Here is a 13902-nt window from a genome sequence, read left to right as displayed (position 1 = left end):
AGATCATAGCAGGTGGGTATAGGTATCTAAAAACATATATTGTAGCATGTTCAGGTTCAATTACATCCAACCTGAGTTTGAGTCACAGGTTTGCAATTTAATACTTTTGTGACCTTCGATAAGTTACTTCATCTATTTGAATTTTAATTTTCTCATCTATGGAAATAGGTAAAAATGCTAATACTACCTTACAGGATCCCAGTGAAAGGTAAAAATGGACAACTTGTGTGAAGTTTTTAGCACAGTATCTAGCACACAGTAGTTACCCAGTGCATGTTCATTAATATAATTTTTTGTAAAGTTTTAGTGAAATGAATTTTTAAATGCAATCATTCATGAAAGCATACTTACAAATTTTGAGGAGAATTATATGTAGCATATGTGAGAAACCCTTGTAGTAAGTAACGTATCCCCCACCTAAAAATGCTCAGCACCTAGATAACTAGCCACAGATTGAAAATGTATAATAAGTTTTTGCATAAATTTTCAATTCACAGTTGAATTATATCATGGTCCAATGTGGAAACAAAAGGTATATTCTTTAAATTATCTGTGAGCTTTTAAATATATAATGTACATGGTTGGCTCAGTTGTTAATTCCAGCCAGGAAAAAAAAAAAAAAAAAGGATCGTCCCACCTTTGTATCTTTGGGTACACAGTTTCCTTAAGGACACAGCCAGCAACACCTCTGTCCTGTGGGATCTCACCTCATGAGTCACCCTTTGCTAATCAAACACATTTTTATGTGTTTCTGAGTTTGGGCCCGCATTTTTACTGTAGATTTCCTTGTTCTCAGGGCTATCTTTTTAGGAACCTCCACAGCTGCGCCAGTTGGAATCCTAACCTTCTTTTCCTCACAGGATCTCGCTGGAAAGCTATGACGAACCTAGAGAAACAGCCATATTACGAGGAACAAGCCCGTCTCAGCAAGCAGCACCTGGAGAAGTACCCCGACTACAAATACAAGCCGCGGCCCAAGCGCACCTGCCTCGTGGACGGCAAGAAGCTACGCATCGGCGAGTACAAGGCGATCATGCGGAACAGGCGGCAGGAGATGCGGCAGTACTTCAATGTCGGGTACGGGCCTCGCGGTCGCGTCTGCACGGGGAGCGCTCCTTGTTCCACTTAATGGGGTGTGAGACATTCTTATTCTGCTGCGAGGCAGCCTTCTGAAAAAGAGCCTGAACTCCGTGTATTTTCGGGGACTAGACTGTCCCCCCACCTGTACCTCCATATGGAGGGACTCCAAGGGCCTAGGACCTTGGCTCTCCCAGGAGCTTTCCTAACAACCGGCTTGAGGATAAACTATCTGGAAGTAAGCCTTTTGAAGTGCCTTGTTAAAAACTGGGAAGCATCATCAGTTCCTCGCCTCATTGGCGTTCATTACTTCCAAGGCGTCACAGGGACAAGTTCGACACCATTCTTGTTGGAGAGAATACATCATAAAAATGGTTTCAAAAGAAACACTTGCTTTGGAATGTAGAGGGGTTTCTGGGCTGTCAAGGCACACGTGTGGCCTTTGTAGATCAGGCAAAGTGGAGATTCTATTTAGGGCACGACACAGTTGTGAACGGGAAAGCTCACTTCTGAATCAAGAATGGAGCTCCCAGGAGGAGGTCTTACCTGCTTCCTCTGGCGAGGCTGGGTGCGGTGTCCTGTGATGCTGCCGGCAACTTCATTGCTTCTGCAGAATTTTCTCAGAAAGCAGGGAAAGGAGGTAGCTCCTATTTGGAACAGAAGTTATTAAGATCCCAAGGGCTTCTTAGAATAATAAATACTGCTCTGAAAATGGCCAGAGGATACTTAAAAAAAAAAAAATTTTTTTTTTTTTTTTTAAGTCTGCCCTCCCTATCTTCCTGCCTGGAAAGAGTCTGTGGGCTCTTTGCTTTATATGCCAATGCATGACTCTCCTCAAAGCTGAGTACAAAACCCGACACGGATGAAATAGTAGACATATGAATGAACAAACGAACGAATGAATGAATGGAGCCTAAATGAACATCATTAATCCCTTCCCAGTAGGACCAGCTACATAATTTGTGGAGCCCAGTGCAAAATGAAAATGTGGGGTTTCTGTTAAAGAGTTAAGTTCTGCTGCTGCAGTCTTAAAATTCTTTAACCCAAGCATAAGGTCTTTCTAAGCCCAGGGCCTTGCGCGGCTGCAGAGCTGTATGCCCTGCTTCCCATCCCCCCAACTATTACAGGGACCAGGTGGGCAATAAGTTACTGTTCAGTTCCGGTGAGTTCTGAGCAATAACGTTTTATTTTGAGAACTCTAATATTTTAGGGTTTTTTTTCCCCATTAAAATTGCATTATCTGTAGCTTAATTATTTCTGAAAACACTGTTGTAGTGAAGGGACATGAACTTGGGGTCAAGTTCTGCTGCTTAATCTTTCTGCACCTCAGGTTTTGTTTTGTTTTGTTTTTTTATAAAATAAGATAGTAATAAAAACAGTTATTTTAAGAGTCAAATAGGTAACACATGTAAGTGCCTTGCGATCTGCCAAGCTGTAGACAGAGGTAAGGTATTGACATCACAGGAGGATGCGGTTTTTTGAATGTTGGGCAATAGGATGAGAATCACGGTTTTAGAATTGGGCAAGCTGAGCAGATTCGTTATAAAGTGTGCCTCTGAGTATCCCCTCACCCACAGTCTTTTTTTGGGACTTCCTTTCTGCAGGCAACAAGCACAGATCCCCATCGCCACCGCTGGTGTTGTGTACCCTGGAGCCATCGCCATGGCGGGAATGCCCTCCCCTCACCTGCCCTCAGAGCACTCAAGCGTGTCCAGCAGCCCAGAGCCCGGGATGCCTGTTATCCAGAGCACTTACGGCGTGAAAGGAGAGGAGCCACATATCAAAGAAGAGATACAGGCCGAGGACATCAACGGAGAAATTTATGATGAGTTCGATGAGGAAGAGGATGACCCGGATGTAGATTATGGGAGTGACAGTGAAAACCATATTGCAGGACAAGCCAACTGATAAGGGTCAAAAGATTGTTGTGACCTTAGGACTTAAAGAAGCCCTAGCTGGTTCATCCTTACCAGTGGCCAAGCACATTAACTTTCTCATACACTGACTGTTACTTTAACTGTTAGTCTTAAATAGTTGGGACATCAGCTGACTAATAGACCTCAGCCTCAAAAGGCTTGGAAAGGAAAAAAAAAAAAATACAAGCAAACAACAATATCAACAACAAGAGATTGAAATAAGCTATGGGTAAAATAATGCCAGTAATTCAGCTGCTACATCCAAGCACTGAAGTCTTACCCGTCAACTTTTTTTTTTTTAATAAACTTTATGGCTGTTTGTTCTACAATGTTCTAGAAATTCTCACTCAGGTACACAGTGCCAACAAGTGGCTTGTGAATGTGTTTTGTTGTTTTGTGCTACAATTTTTAAAAAAATAAGTTTTGTTTTGTTTTTTGGGGTTTCTGGGTTTTTTCCTTTTCTTTTTCTTTCTTTTCCTTTTTTTTTTTTTTTTTTTTTGTAATGCACCTGACAGAAAAAAAAGAAAGATGAATTTCTCTTTACTTCTCTCCACCTTCTCCATCTCTATACTTTAAAGATGGAAGTCTGTGCATGGGAGGGAAGAGGGAAAAAGAGCCTGTTTTTAACTTCCTTGCTATCCACCACAAAATAAGCAATTATTTTCTTTAGAGGACTTTCTTTATCTATTGCACACCACACTACATCTTTGAGCAAGTGCCAAATTTGTACTGAAGTGTTGACCCAGTTCCTTTTTTTTTCCTTTCCTTTTTCCTGTTCCTTCTTAAGTTAGGACAGTGTTATATCTTAGACAATCCCTTGAAAAACCTGAAATACCAGCAGCTGGTGAGATTTGACTTTTTTTTTTCTTAAATGGAAACTGTAGGTGCTGTTCTCAGGTGAAAAGAGAGAGAGAGAGAGAGAGACATAAGAAATTTAGAGAAAAAAAATATTTTCTGATCTTGGATTTTTGTGTGTATGTATGTGTGTGATTATGGTACTAATAGGAATAACATTGAACCATTGTGAGTTAAACCCACATCTGGGGATGAAATCCCACATCCTCCTAAGTGACTGGTCTGGAAGCAACCTTGACCTTGACTTTGCACTTCAAATGACAACCAAGATAGGGCTCAGAAATTATATTTTTAAATTTCTAATACGATTATTATTGGATGGATCAGGTGGCCCTGTGTAATCGAGGTGTGCATGTATAACATGGAAGCTACTAGCAAACTGTTCCCAGATGTCCCTTCTTCCTGGTCAGTTGGTTCCACTAATGTTTCCAACTTAATGATTTCTGTTTGTTTTTCCTATTGATAACACTGAGCAAAGCAATTCTTGTTTTCCTTGACTGTATTTGGCCGTTTTCCAGAAACACAGAATTAGCTTATTTCTTCAACATTCCATCCTTTCCTGATCAGGAAATGGAACTGATGATTTTGTAAGGTATTTTTCATCTCTCCATGAAATGAGGCGGAGGCCATTTCACAATTGTGGGCCATGTGCATCCCATCCCATAAAAACCAGGATTTGATTAAAAGTCATAGCAGCCTGACAGAAACAGAGCCTGGCTGAACCCAGTGATCCTCGCCACCACTTTCCCTCGCCATAAGACGAATCCATGGAAGTCCAGTTTTTGGTTCCAGCCGAGTATGTGCATAGAGCAACAACTGATGGTGACAGAACTGCCTAGGGATTACAGGGCTTGTACAAATAAATGTAAAATCACTTCCAGTCCATTGCCATTATTTGTGCTGAAGCATCAGACAGTTCAATACTCCAGCTGGGAGCTTGGATGTGCTATGGTTTTCACTCCAGTCCTCATTTTCCTATCCCACCCCTCAAACCTGACCCAAAAGTTTGATTTTTACACATAAATAAGAAAAACAAATCCTTTTTATTTTTCTCTCTCTCAAAAGACTTGCTCTGGGGTTTTGCTTGGAGGAGCTGATCATACCCTGCATGTCAGAGATTTTGTTTTGTTTTTCTGTTTGTTTTTGATGACTGTATTTTCATTTGAACTGCCTCTTTTTGCTAGTGTTGTAATGATGATGATGATAAAATAATAATAATAATAATAATAGTAATAATAATAATAATGGTCAGCTGTTCCCAGATTAGTAAGTTATGTATAATTTATTTCTCCCTCTCTATTTTATTCTCCTCTGATTTGGAAGTGCAGCCAATAAGCTGTTAGATATTTAAAACAAATTTCCATCTTCCAACTCATATATATATATATATTTATACATACACACACACACACACACACACACACACGTTCACCCACACAATTTTACTTCTCCTTCAGTAAGTTTTCTCCTTTTTAAAAATTTGGCCCCAACAATGTCAAGTTCTGGTGTTTCATACAAAGGAGTGAATAGGAGGGTCGTGTTCAATCTTAATTAACTTATGCTCTCATCACTCATTTAGTTATTTAATTGCCACAGTCATCTAGAGCCAATTTTTTTTTTTGTTTTTGTTTGTTGTTTTTAAGCACTCTGGATAAGGAAAAAAAATAGACACTCGTTTTATATTGTTATTATGTACAATGTGAAAACAGATTTTTAAAAATTTGTTCTTCGTCTTTGTTAACAAATTCTTTCTGACTTATGTGGGTTCACCTCTCACGTTTGCTGGATACTTATTTTACACCACATTATAAAGATGCTTTGTTTTCATTTCATGACTTTGGGCTACAAGAATACTTTGTTTTAGCTCCAGGTAGAGGCCACTGAGGGCAATCAGGGCTGAAACCAATTCTAATGCACTTAGCAGTGAATTGACAAAACACTTCTGTCTGGTCTTTTTTTGTTTGTTCTTTATTTTGTTTTATTTGAAGGGGAAAACGAAATTGTTAATGGTGACCTTTAACTGCTGAAATTCAGAAGTTAATTTTATTTAGTTAGGTTGATGTCAGAGAGGCTGCACCGTGCATGGACGGAAACGGGAAGTCCAGAGCCCCGAGTTCTGTTCTCTTGTGTCCTGACATAGAATTCACTGGGTATCGTAATTTCTTTGCCTTAGTTTTCCCCAAAAGAAAACAGACAAACAAAAATTATATTGACGTTTGAAGTGCTTTCAAGTCATTTGATAAAAGGTGCTATGAATAGCAACTTATTGTGTTAACACGTTGCCTTTTTGGCATTTGATTGGTTTATCATTTTTGTAAAGGATCCTAAAACTTTGTATTCTTTCTCTGTGCCCCATGATGATCAAAAAAGCGAAGGTAGAGGAAATCAGAGTAAGATCAGTCTGAAATGAAGATTACATTTCCCTCCTCTATCCTTTCCTACCTCTCATTCACAAATCCCCGCTCCATTCTTTCTCTTTCTCCCTTTCTCTCTCTCACGTGCACGCAAACATACACACACATACACGCACACAGGCACACACTCATCCCAGTACTGAGGAATAATCTTGCCTGAAGTCTCATTTTATTGCTATTATAATAAATTCCTCCCAAAATAGCCATGTTTTAATATGAATCTAAGAGAACATCACTGGAGAAAAAAGGTTAAAGTTGCTCATTTACAAATTACTAATAATTTGGCTGGTTACTGCAATTGGATAAAAGACAAAACTGTTCTTCAGTACATTTATACCTAAATTAGTTAAGTCAATTTGTAACATTTATTTGGCATCTGCATTTAAAAGTTAACCATGTATAAAATCCCTCCCAAAGAACATAATTATTATTGAAACCAAATCCTCTCATAAGGAATGAATATAAGAGAGTTTTCTTTGATGATGAAATTATTTCATAGATTTGATTTTGGAGTAGACTTTTACCTTAATTCATTTAAAGACAATTATCTTTAACTATTTTGTGGTCCCAATTTCAGATATTTTCTTAATCCAGAAGTAGTTACTGTTCCCAGAGAAAATCTCTTTTATCACATTTAAAACTTCAAAAAATAATTTTCATTCATTCTAATGGGTAAATTATTGAATTGTAATAAACAACTGTATATTTACAAACAGGTTTATAAACTATTTGTCTATCAAGTTAATAGTAAAATAAAAATTATGAGGTCTGCAAGGAAAATTATGAAGCCCACTTAAAGTGGTTCAGATATCTCTTCTAGGGCATAAGTTTTTGTTTAGACAGGCTTTTACAGTATTTAATTTTAAAGTTTCGTATACCTTTCAGTTTCCCAAGTTGAAGATGATGTTGTGTTAAGTTTTCTACTGATTGATTCCTGTCCTTCCCAGTGTTTCTGTCACTGGTTCACTAAAACAGTATTTATACAGCTCCACTGGCTCTAAAGCTCTTAGTCCTTCTAACATTTTGGATTTTACAAGTAAAAATGGGAAAAAAGTAGAAAAGAGACAATCAAATGCCTGGAGCTTAAAACAAAGTATGTGCAACCTACCATCTCACTTGAAATTTAATAAAATAAATAATTATGTAAATATAACATAGAGTTATAGATTTATATTTTGTTCATAACACATAGTGTAATATAAGTTGTATATTTTCATGTTTTTGGTTTTATGTTACCATTCATGCCACAATAAAAATAAAACAGGAGTTTATGTACTCTTAAAAAAAAAGATGTGGGTTGCCACCAACCTGGTTTTTTTTGTTGTTTTTTGTTTTTTTGTTTTTGCATTCTCTTTTTTCAGTATTACTGCCATGCAAGGCACCAATAAAAACAGCAAATGTGTTCTTTACCTATTATACTGTGTTTCTTTTCACAATTCTTGTTGTGAAGGTATAATCTTTAGTTTTCTTATGGAAAAAGCAAAAGTACAGAAAATAATTTAGTTTTCAATATAAATAACCCCAGTCCCTGAAGTGGACTTTGAACCACAAGGGGCTAAGGATTTAATTCTTAGCAGTGGACATTGCAAGAAGGACCACCAGACCTCATGATAACTAATCACAGCATACAGGGATCTAGCTTCACTATAATGTCAAAAGATATCGCTCTCATATGTAATTGAGTCTAATACTCTTGAAATCCTACAGCCCGAAGCACTTTTAATGTCCTTTTCCCAAGTTTGATGCTATCATGGGGGCAGGGTTTCCACGCTTTAAAATTATATTTCATCCTATTGTTTGTACAGAAAAAAATGTAAATTTCAGATTGTGAAATTACTGAGATCTATAATTTTCACCTTGCTGGCATCTAATTTAAGAGTCTACCCCATTAACCTCTGGATTCTACCTTCAACTTTTTAAGCAAATGTGAAAAAAACGAGAAGCCTCCTTTCCTTCCGATGACCATTTTTGCACGTCTCTTCCACCATATTATGTTTTTCTAACTTGATAGTTCTGTGTGTAACCGGTTCCTGCAGGGGGTTTTGTTTGTTTCCTTGGTTGCTTGCTTGGTTTTTAAGTAAGTATCAAGACGTTGGGTCAGATAGCCTCTGGTTCGAATGAATATAGAGTCTATAAAAAGGCTACTCTACTAACACTCTACCCGTTGTATTCCTTAAGCGAAGTATTTTTACAAAGACTGGTCCACGGACCACCTGCTTCAGAATTAACTGCTCAAAGTGTAGATTCCTGGGCGGGACTCCAGACGTAGTGAATCAGAAATCTCTGGGGATGGTGATAAAGCTGTTGCTGTTGAACAGCTCCAGATAATCCCGCGGCGTGCCCTGGTGTCTCAAAACAACCAGGAGGTGGGGCTGTTTTCCCTCTCCTAATGACATTGGGCCACCATCCTTAACCTTCAGCCTCTGAAAACCTGCAAGCTTAGGGTCAGCGAGAGGCGGGAGTTGGAGACTGGAAAGAGCTCGCAATCTGTCTCCTCCTAGACTGTGTTTGACCCTCCAGCACCATTTCTGTACGTTATCCTCGTTTCTCTGCTTTGGCGTAGTTCATGGGCAAAGCAGGAGTCTTCGGAGACTCCCAAGGGAGCAAACACTGAAAATAGAAGGGAAGCACACAAAACGACACGCACTTAGTATTTGCAAAACAAATTGAGGTTCTTTGGGAAGGAAAATAGCCGTTGAAGAAGTGAAGAGATAAACATTCCATGCAGTGTTTATAATAGACCACCTATGGCTACACTGGTCACAGCCTCAGCCCCCTGCTTCAAAAAACGGCATTATCATAATGGATGCGCTAAGGGTATGTGGACGGGGAAAATCTTCGTGCTGAAGCCTGCTCCCTCGAGGGGTGAGGTCCCAACCATCACTACCCTCTCTTTCCTACCAAATAAAGTTCGCTTGGTTTTGTCCTGTGATGCTTCCGTTTGGAAGCATTTTGTTCTTGGCCTTTATGTTTTTTTAATTTCTTATGGAATATTTAGGACTAGCATGCAATAATGGATTGTTTTCTTTCTGCCAATGCCTTGAACAACCAAAAGAATACTGGCAATAGTAAAATGAAACCCATTTTTTTTTTTTTTCATTTATCTCCGTTTTGCCAATTTCGGTTGTTGGTATTTGAGAACATTCACATATGTATTTTTAAGAAATCAGGACACTGTCATTCTTACCAAATTTTGAAGTTCAGCAGTCATCCCTGTTTATAACTTAACACCATCACTGAAACCTCAGTTATAGCAATGGAGGTGAAGGTAAGCATGAATTAGTCCGATGTCCGAGTTAAAGAATATTTATGAAAAAAAAAAAAGATTTATTTTTCTTGAGTTGCTAAAGCAATCTAATAGCTAGCTGAGAGGACCTGTTTTATAAGTAAGCATTGTAATTAGTGTGTAAAGTGTATGCAATAGTATTGCTAAAAGTTCTTAAAAATAGTTATGTTTTCTTAAGCAGGCTAAATATCTGTCCTATGATTTTGTTTGTTCTACCAATTTGCTTAGCAAACTATTTTTACCACCAAGAATGAACCAGTTCAGCTCTGATCACAATAATCATCATTTTTCAATTAGGTCCAGATTCATGAGATTTTACTCCCCATTATTGCCATTTTCTAAATATGCAGGCGAATATGGAATGGAATGGTATTTTGTTGCTGTTCAAAATATAACTCAAGAGGATGAAAGTTGTTTTACACTGCTGTCGCTACTGATTCAATTTTAAAAGGAAAAAATTTAAAAAATTTAAAAATTACCAGAACTGTAGGAATTCAGTAGGCCTAAGTAAACACACCATTTTGTACCTTGCCTGTTCAATTTAGTATTAAATTTCAGAGTCTGGAAAGCAATCCTAATTACACACAAACTGTAAAATATATTTGAAATAAAGTCTTTTGTTTATAAAAATCACTGTCGTAATAACTTTTTTGAAAAATTAATATTATCTTGATAGAAAGTTGGAGAAACCACCACAGGACATAGTTAAGTAATTACTTACTTACACAGAGGACTGACTTTAGTCAAATTGCTCCAACACTGGCCCTCAGTGAGCTTTTGTTTTGCCTTATACAGCAAACCTCCAACTGACTACAGCGCAAGTTTACAAAGTGTGGTTGCATGAACTTTCGTTTCATTCAGGACTATAATCATTATTGGTAGGCCCCAAATAATTCCACAGTTTGCCCTTTTTATTTGGAAATGATCTTTCAAGCAACGTTGTCTTCTGCGGGGTGAGCATACATGAATGGAATTAACAATCTGCTTTCTTACGGGCAGAGATTATTTGACATCTGGAAAATGAAATGAAGTTGCCAGTCGTACGACATTTGGGCACAAATGCTAACTACAGTTATTGAAAAGAAAATTTTAGATTGTCCTCATTAAAGAGTTATCAGTTTCTCCCTAACCTATTAATTCTACACATCTATAAAGCTTTGATATTACAGCCTATTCTGTCACCCAAATCTTGGACTCTTGCTCATACAATCCTCTGGTGGAGCTTTATCTTTGTCCCTTATTGTTCTAGTAAAATTTTAAAAAGTAACTTAATTGTTCAGATACTTAAGATGCCCAGAGCTTATGTTGGCAAACCTTTAGAAAGTTTTGGAAATGTTACCCTTTTTTCTGTAAATTTTAAACACACAACACCTGAGCTTGGGTCATGGAGAGATAGTTAAATCTTCTTACAAATAAAAAAAAGTACAAGTCCAGAAAAATGAATGATAATCCCATGAGATTGTGCTAATGATTCAATATTTGGCAAATATTACGTGAACAATGCTAAGTTGGTTCTCCTGGCAATAAAAAAGCCTAACACCTGTCAAAGCTGACAAACCTCTGGCTGTCTAGTCCATCGTATTGGCTTTATATGATTATGTAGACTCTTACCCATTTTTAAAATGTGGTAAGGCTTGTCATAAATCTACACAAAAATGCCCGTACAATTAACACATACCACATAAAGAAACAAGGGGTAAGGAGTAAGAATAAAAACAGATTACACATACACTCATGTAGCGCTAATCACTAAACAAAAAAATAGTCCTTATTTTCATAGCAGTCAGGGCAAAGAAGAAAGTACATGGATTAGAAAATACTTACTGCTTAATTGAAGGAAGCATGCGAGTTTATCATGAGAAATAAACCTTCATTGCCCTAAATTCTTGGATGGATTTCACACTTAAGGGATAAGAAACAATGCGAAGAGCCACTTTTTTTATAAGCAGATTTACAAAAGCTGTAGATTTGTTTCATATATGCTTACTCTCTCAGTCCTTGAGAAGAGTTTTATGAAGACAGTTTGCAGGGGGTCAGAGAGAGAAAGGGTATACATATGAATAGATAACTGGATATATGGATTAGACAAGGATTTACAAGGATAAAGCTGGAAGAATTGTGATTGTGATGAATATTTATCATGTCCCATAGACCAGCTTTTTCAACTATCAGATGTTTCAAACTGGCTTTTAATTATGCCATGTTCAGTATTATGATAGGTCTATATGAGACATAAAGCAATATTTCTTCCATCAACATTTGTAATTTCCAAGGAAATAAGACTAGCATACATTAAGCAATAAAACAATATAAGAATAGGATTAATGCATCAAAGACTATAAGTGATATGAAATTTCAGATGAGAACAAGAATTGTTTTAATATATACTGACACTTCATCTCCTAAATAAACATAGTAGGAGGTGAATGGCCACCCTTCCGTTGGAACAATTAGAGAAAGCTAGAAAATCACAAAAATTGTGTTTTAAAGGCATTAGAAAACCGTGGAGGAAATGAGACTAGATGAACCACAAGTCTAGAAGAGCAAGACTCTGTCTTAGGTGAAGCTGAAGGTTGCTAGCTATTTCTATTTAATGAAGTCATTAGATTAGAGCAAAACTTGAAGGTTGCCATAAAAGTCTTGGCAGCTCCTGGGGGAAAGAGAGACAGGCAAAGCAGTTGTGTGGATCTGAAGTGACAAATTAGAAACTTGAGGGACTTCAAACACAGGACTGGTTTTATTAATGGCATATTTTCTGAGTTCTATGGCTGTGTGGGTTGCAGGAGGTTTATGGTAAAAGCTTCTCAAAGAAAGATGGAGGTCTCCTGCTGCCATTTAGTGCTTAGGAAACAAAGTCCAGCCAGAGATGTGGGACCTGCCTCAAGTGCATTGTTTCCCTTTCAAGCTAGTCTCCCTTTCAAGACATTTAACAGATTTTATCTTCAAAAGTTAGGATTCTGGAGAGTGGGACTGGGTACCTTAGAAGGACAGAACTGAGGAGAAAAATACCCATTATGCTCACAAGCAAAGTTTGGGAAAACCACACTCTGAGACAAAACAGAGGTAGCCTGAGTATATTAAAACTGCCAAGCAGACTTAACAGAACAAAATTCCTGATAAGAGCAAAATAATCAGCCCTTCACCCTACATGTCCAACACAAGAATGAGAAACTCCACTATGTCAGAAGATTAAATCAAACAGGTTCTTTGTAGTTTTTTTTTTTATTAAAAAAAATTTAGGAATAAAAAAATCGTAAATACAGGAAAAGACAAAGAAATGACTGATAATCAGAGAAAAAACAGTAAATGTAGGCCCACAAATGAAACTGATAATAAAGTTAGCAAACAAAGATTTCAATGTAACACTGGTTAATATAATTAAGAGAATATATGAAAAACAGACAAAATGGATAAAGAGGTGAAATCTATGAATAATAATCAAGTAGACACAAGAGGTCAGGTTTAGTAAGATTAGTAAAAAGGAAAAGAGTTTAGTTTTTAAAAAATACAGAGACTGATCCCAAAAAAAGCATTTAAAGAGATAATTGCTGAGAACTTTTCAAAACTAATAAAAGATATCACAGAGATTCAAGAAGTTCAGGTAATCCAAGTGGGATAAGTAAAAAAACAAAACAAAACAAAACAAAAAAACAAACACATATGTACATATTACAGTAAAAACCATATGAATACATATGAAATACACTGAAAACCAATAACAAAGATAAATTTTTTTTAAAAGATTTTATTTATTTATTTATTTATTTGACAGAGGGAGAGAGATCACAAGTAGGCAGAGAGCCAGGCAGAGAGAGAAGGGGAAGCAGGCTCCCTGCTGAGCAGAGAGCCCAATGCCAGGCTTGATCCCAGAACCCTGAGATCATGATCTGAGCGAAGGCAGAGGCTTAACCCACTAAGCCACTCAGGCGCCCTGACAAAGATAAATACTTAAAAGCAGCCAGAGGAAAAGTAGATGATCACCAAAAAAGGGCAATGAAACTGACAGCTGACTTCTCAATAGAAACAATGGAATCTAAAAACAATGAAATCACATTTTTAAAGTGCTACAAGAAAAATTTGCCAAACTAGACTTCTATGTACCACAAGAACTATCCTGATGCAAAGAAGTTGCAATAGAGACATTTCCAGACAAAACCTTAGAGTACTCATCATCAGCTGATCTGATTATAGTATTAGAGAGATTTCCTCAGGCTGAAGGAAAATGATCCTGCGTGGAAAATGTAACTGCAGATATAAAAGAAGAGCACTGGAAATGGTAAAATATGTGTGTAGTTGGATCTGTACACAATACCTTGTCAAGTTTTAAATAAATGTAGAAGCAAATTCATAACAG

At 37.2% G+C, this 13902-nt stretch overlaps 1 protein-coding gene across 1 annotated transcript in view; it reads left to right on the top strand.

Moving 5' to 3' along the window:
• Positions 1–3269, top strand: part of LOC111159969 (SRY-box 5) — a 521422-nt gene extending 518153 nt beyond the window's left edge. The window contains exons 14-15 of the mRNA XM_022522689.1: positions 861–1077; positions 2682–3269. Coding sequence (XP_022378397.1) covers positions 861–1077; positions 2682–2985 — 521 coding nt within the window. The 3' untranslated portion in view covers positions 2986–3269. The remainder of the gene's footprint in view (positions 1–860; positions 1078–2681) is intronic.
• The last annotated feature ends 10633 nt before the right edge of the window (positions 3270–13902 follow it).

Source organism: Enhydra lutris, unplaced genomic scaffold (genome assembly GCF_002288905.1).
Source record: "Enhydra lutris kenyoni isolate GAN:26980312 unplaced genomic scaffold, ASM228890v2 scaffoldscaffold72, whole genome shotgun sequence".
Taxonomy (NCBI): domain Eukaryota; kingdom Metazoa; phylum Chordata; class Mammalia; order Carnivora; family Mustelidae; genus Enhydra; species Enhydra lutris.
Note: the sequence above shows the minus strand (reverse complement) of the source record. Positions and strands in the feature narration are given on the sequence as shown.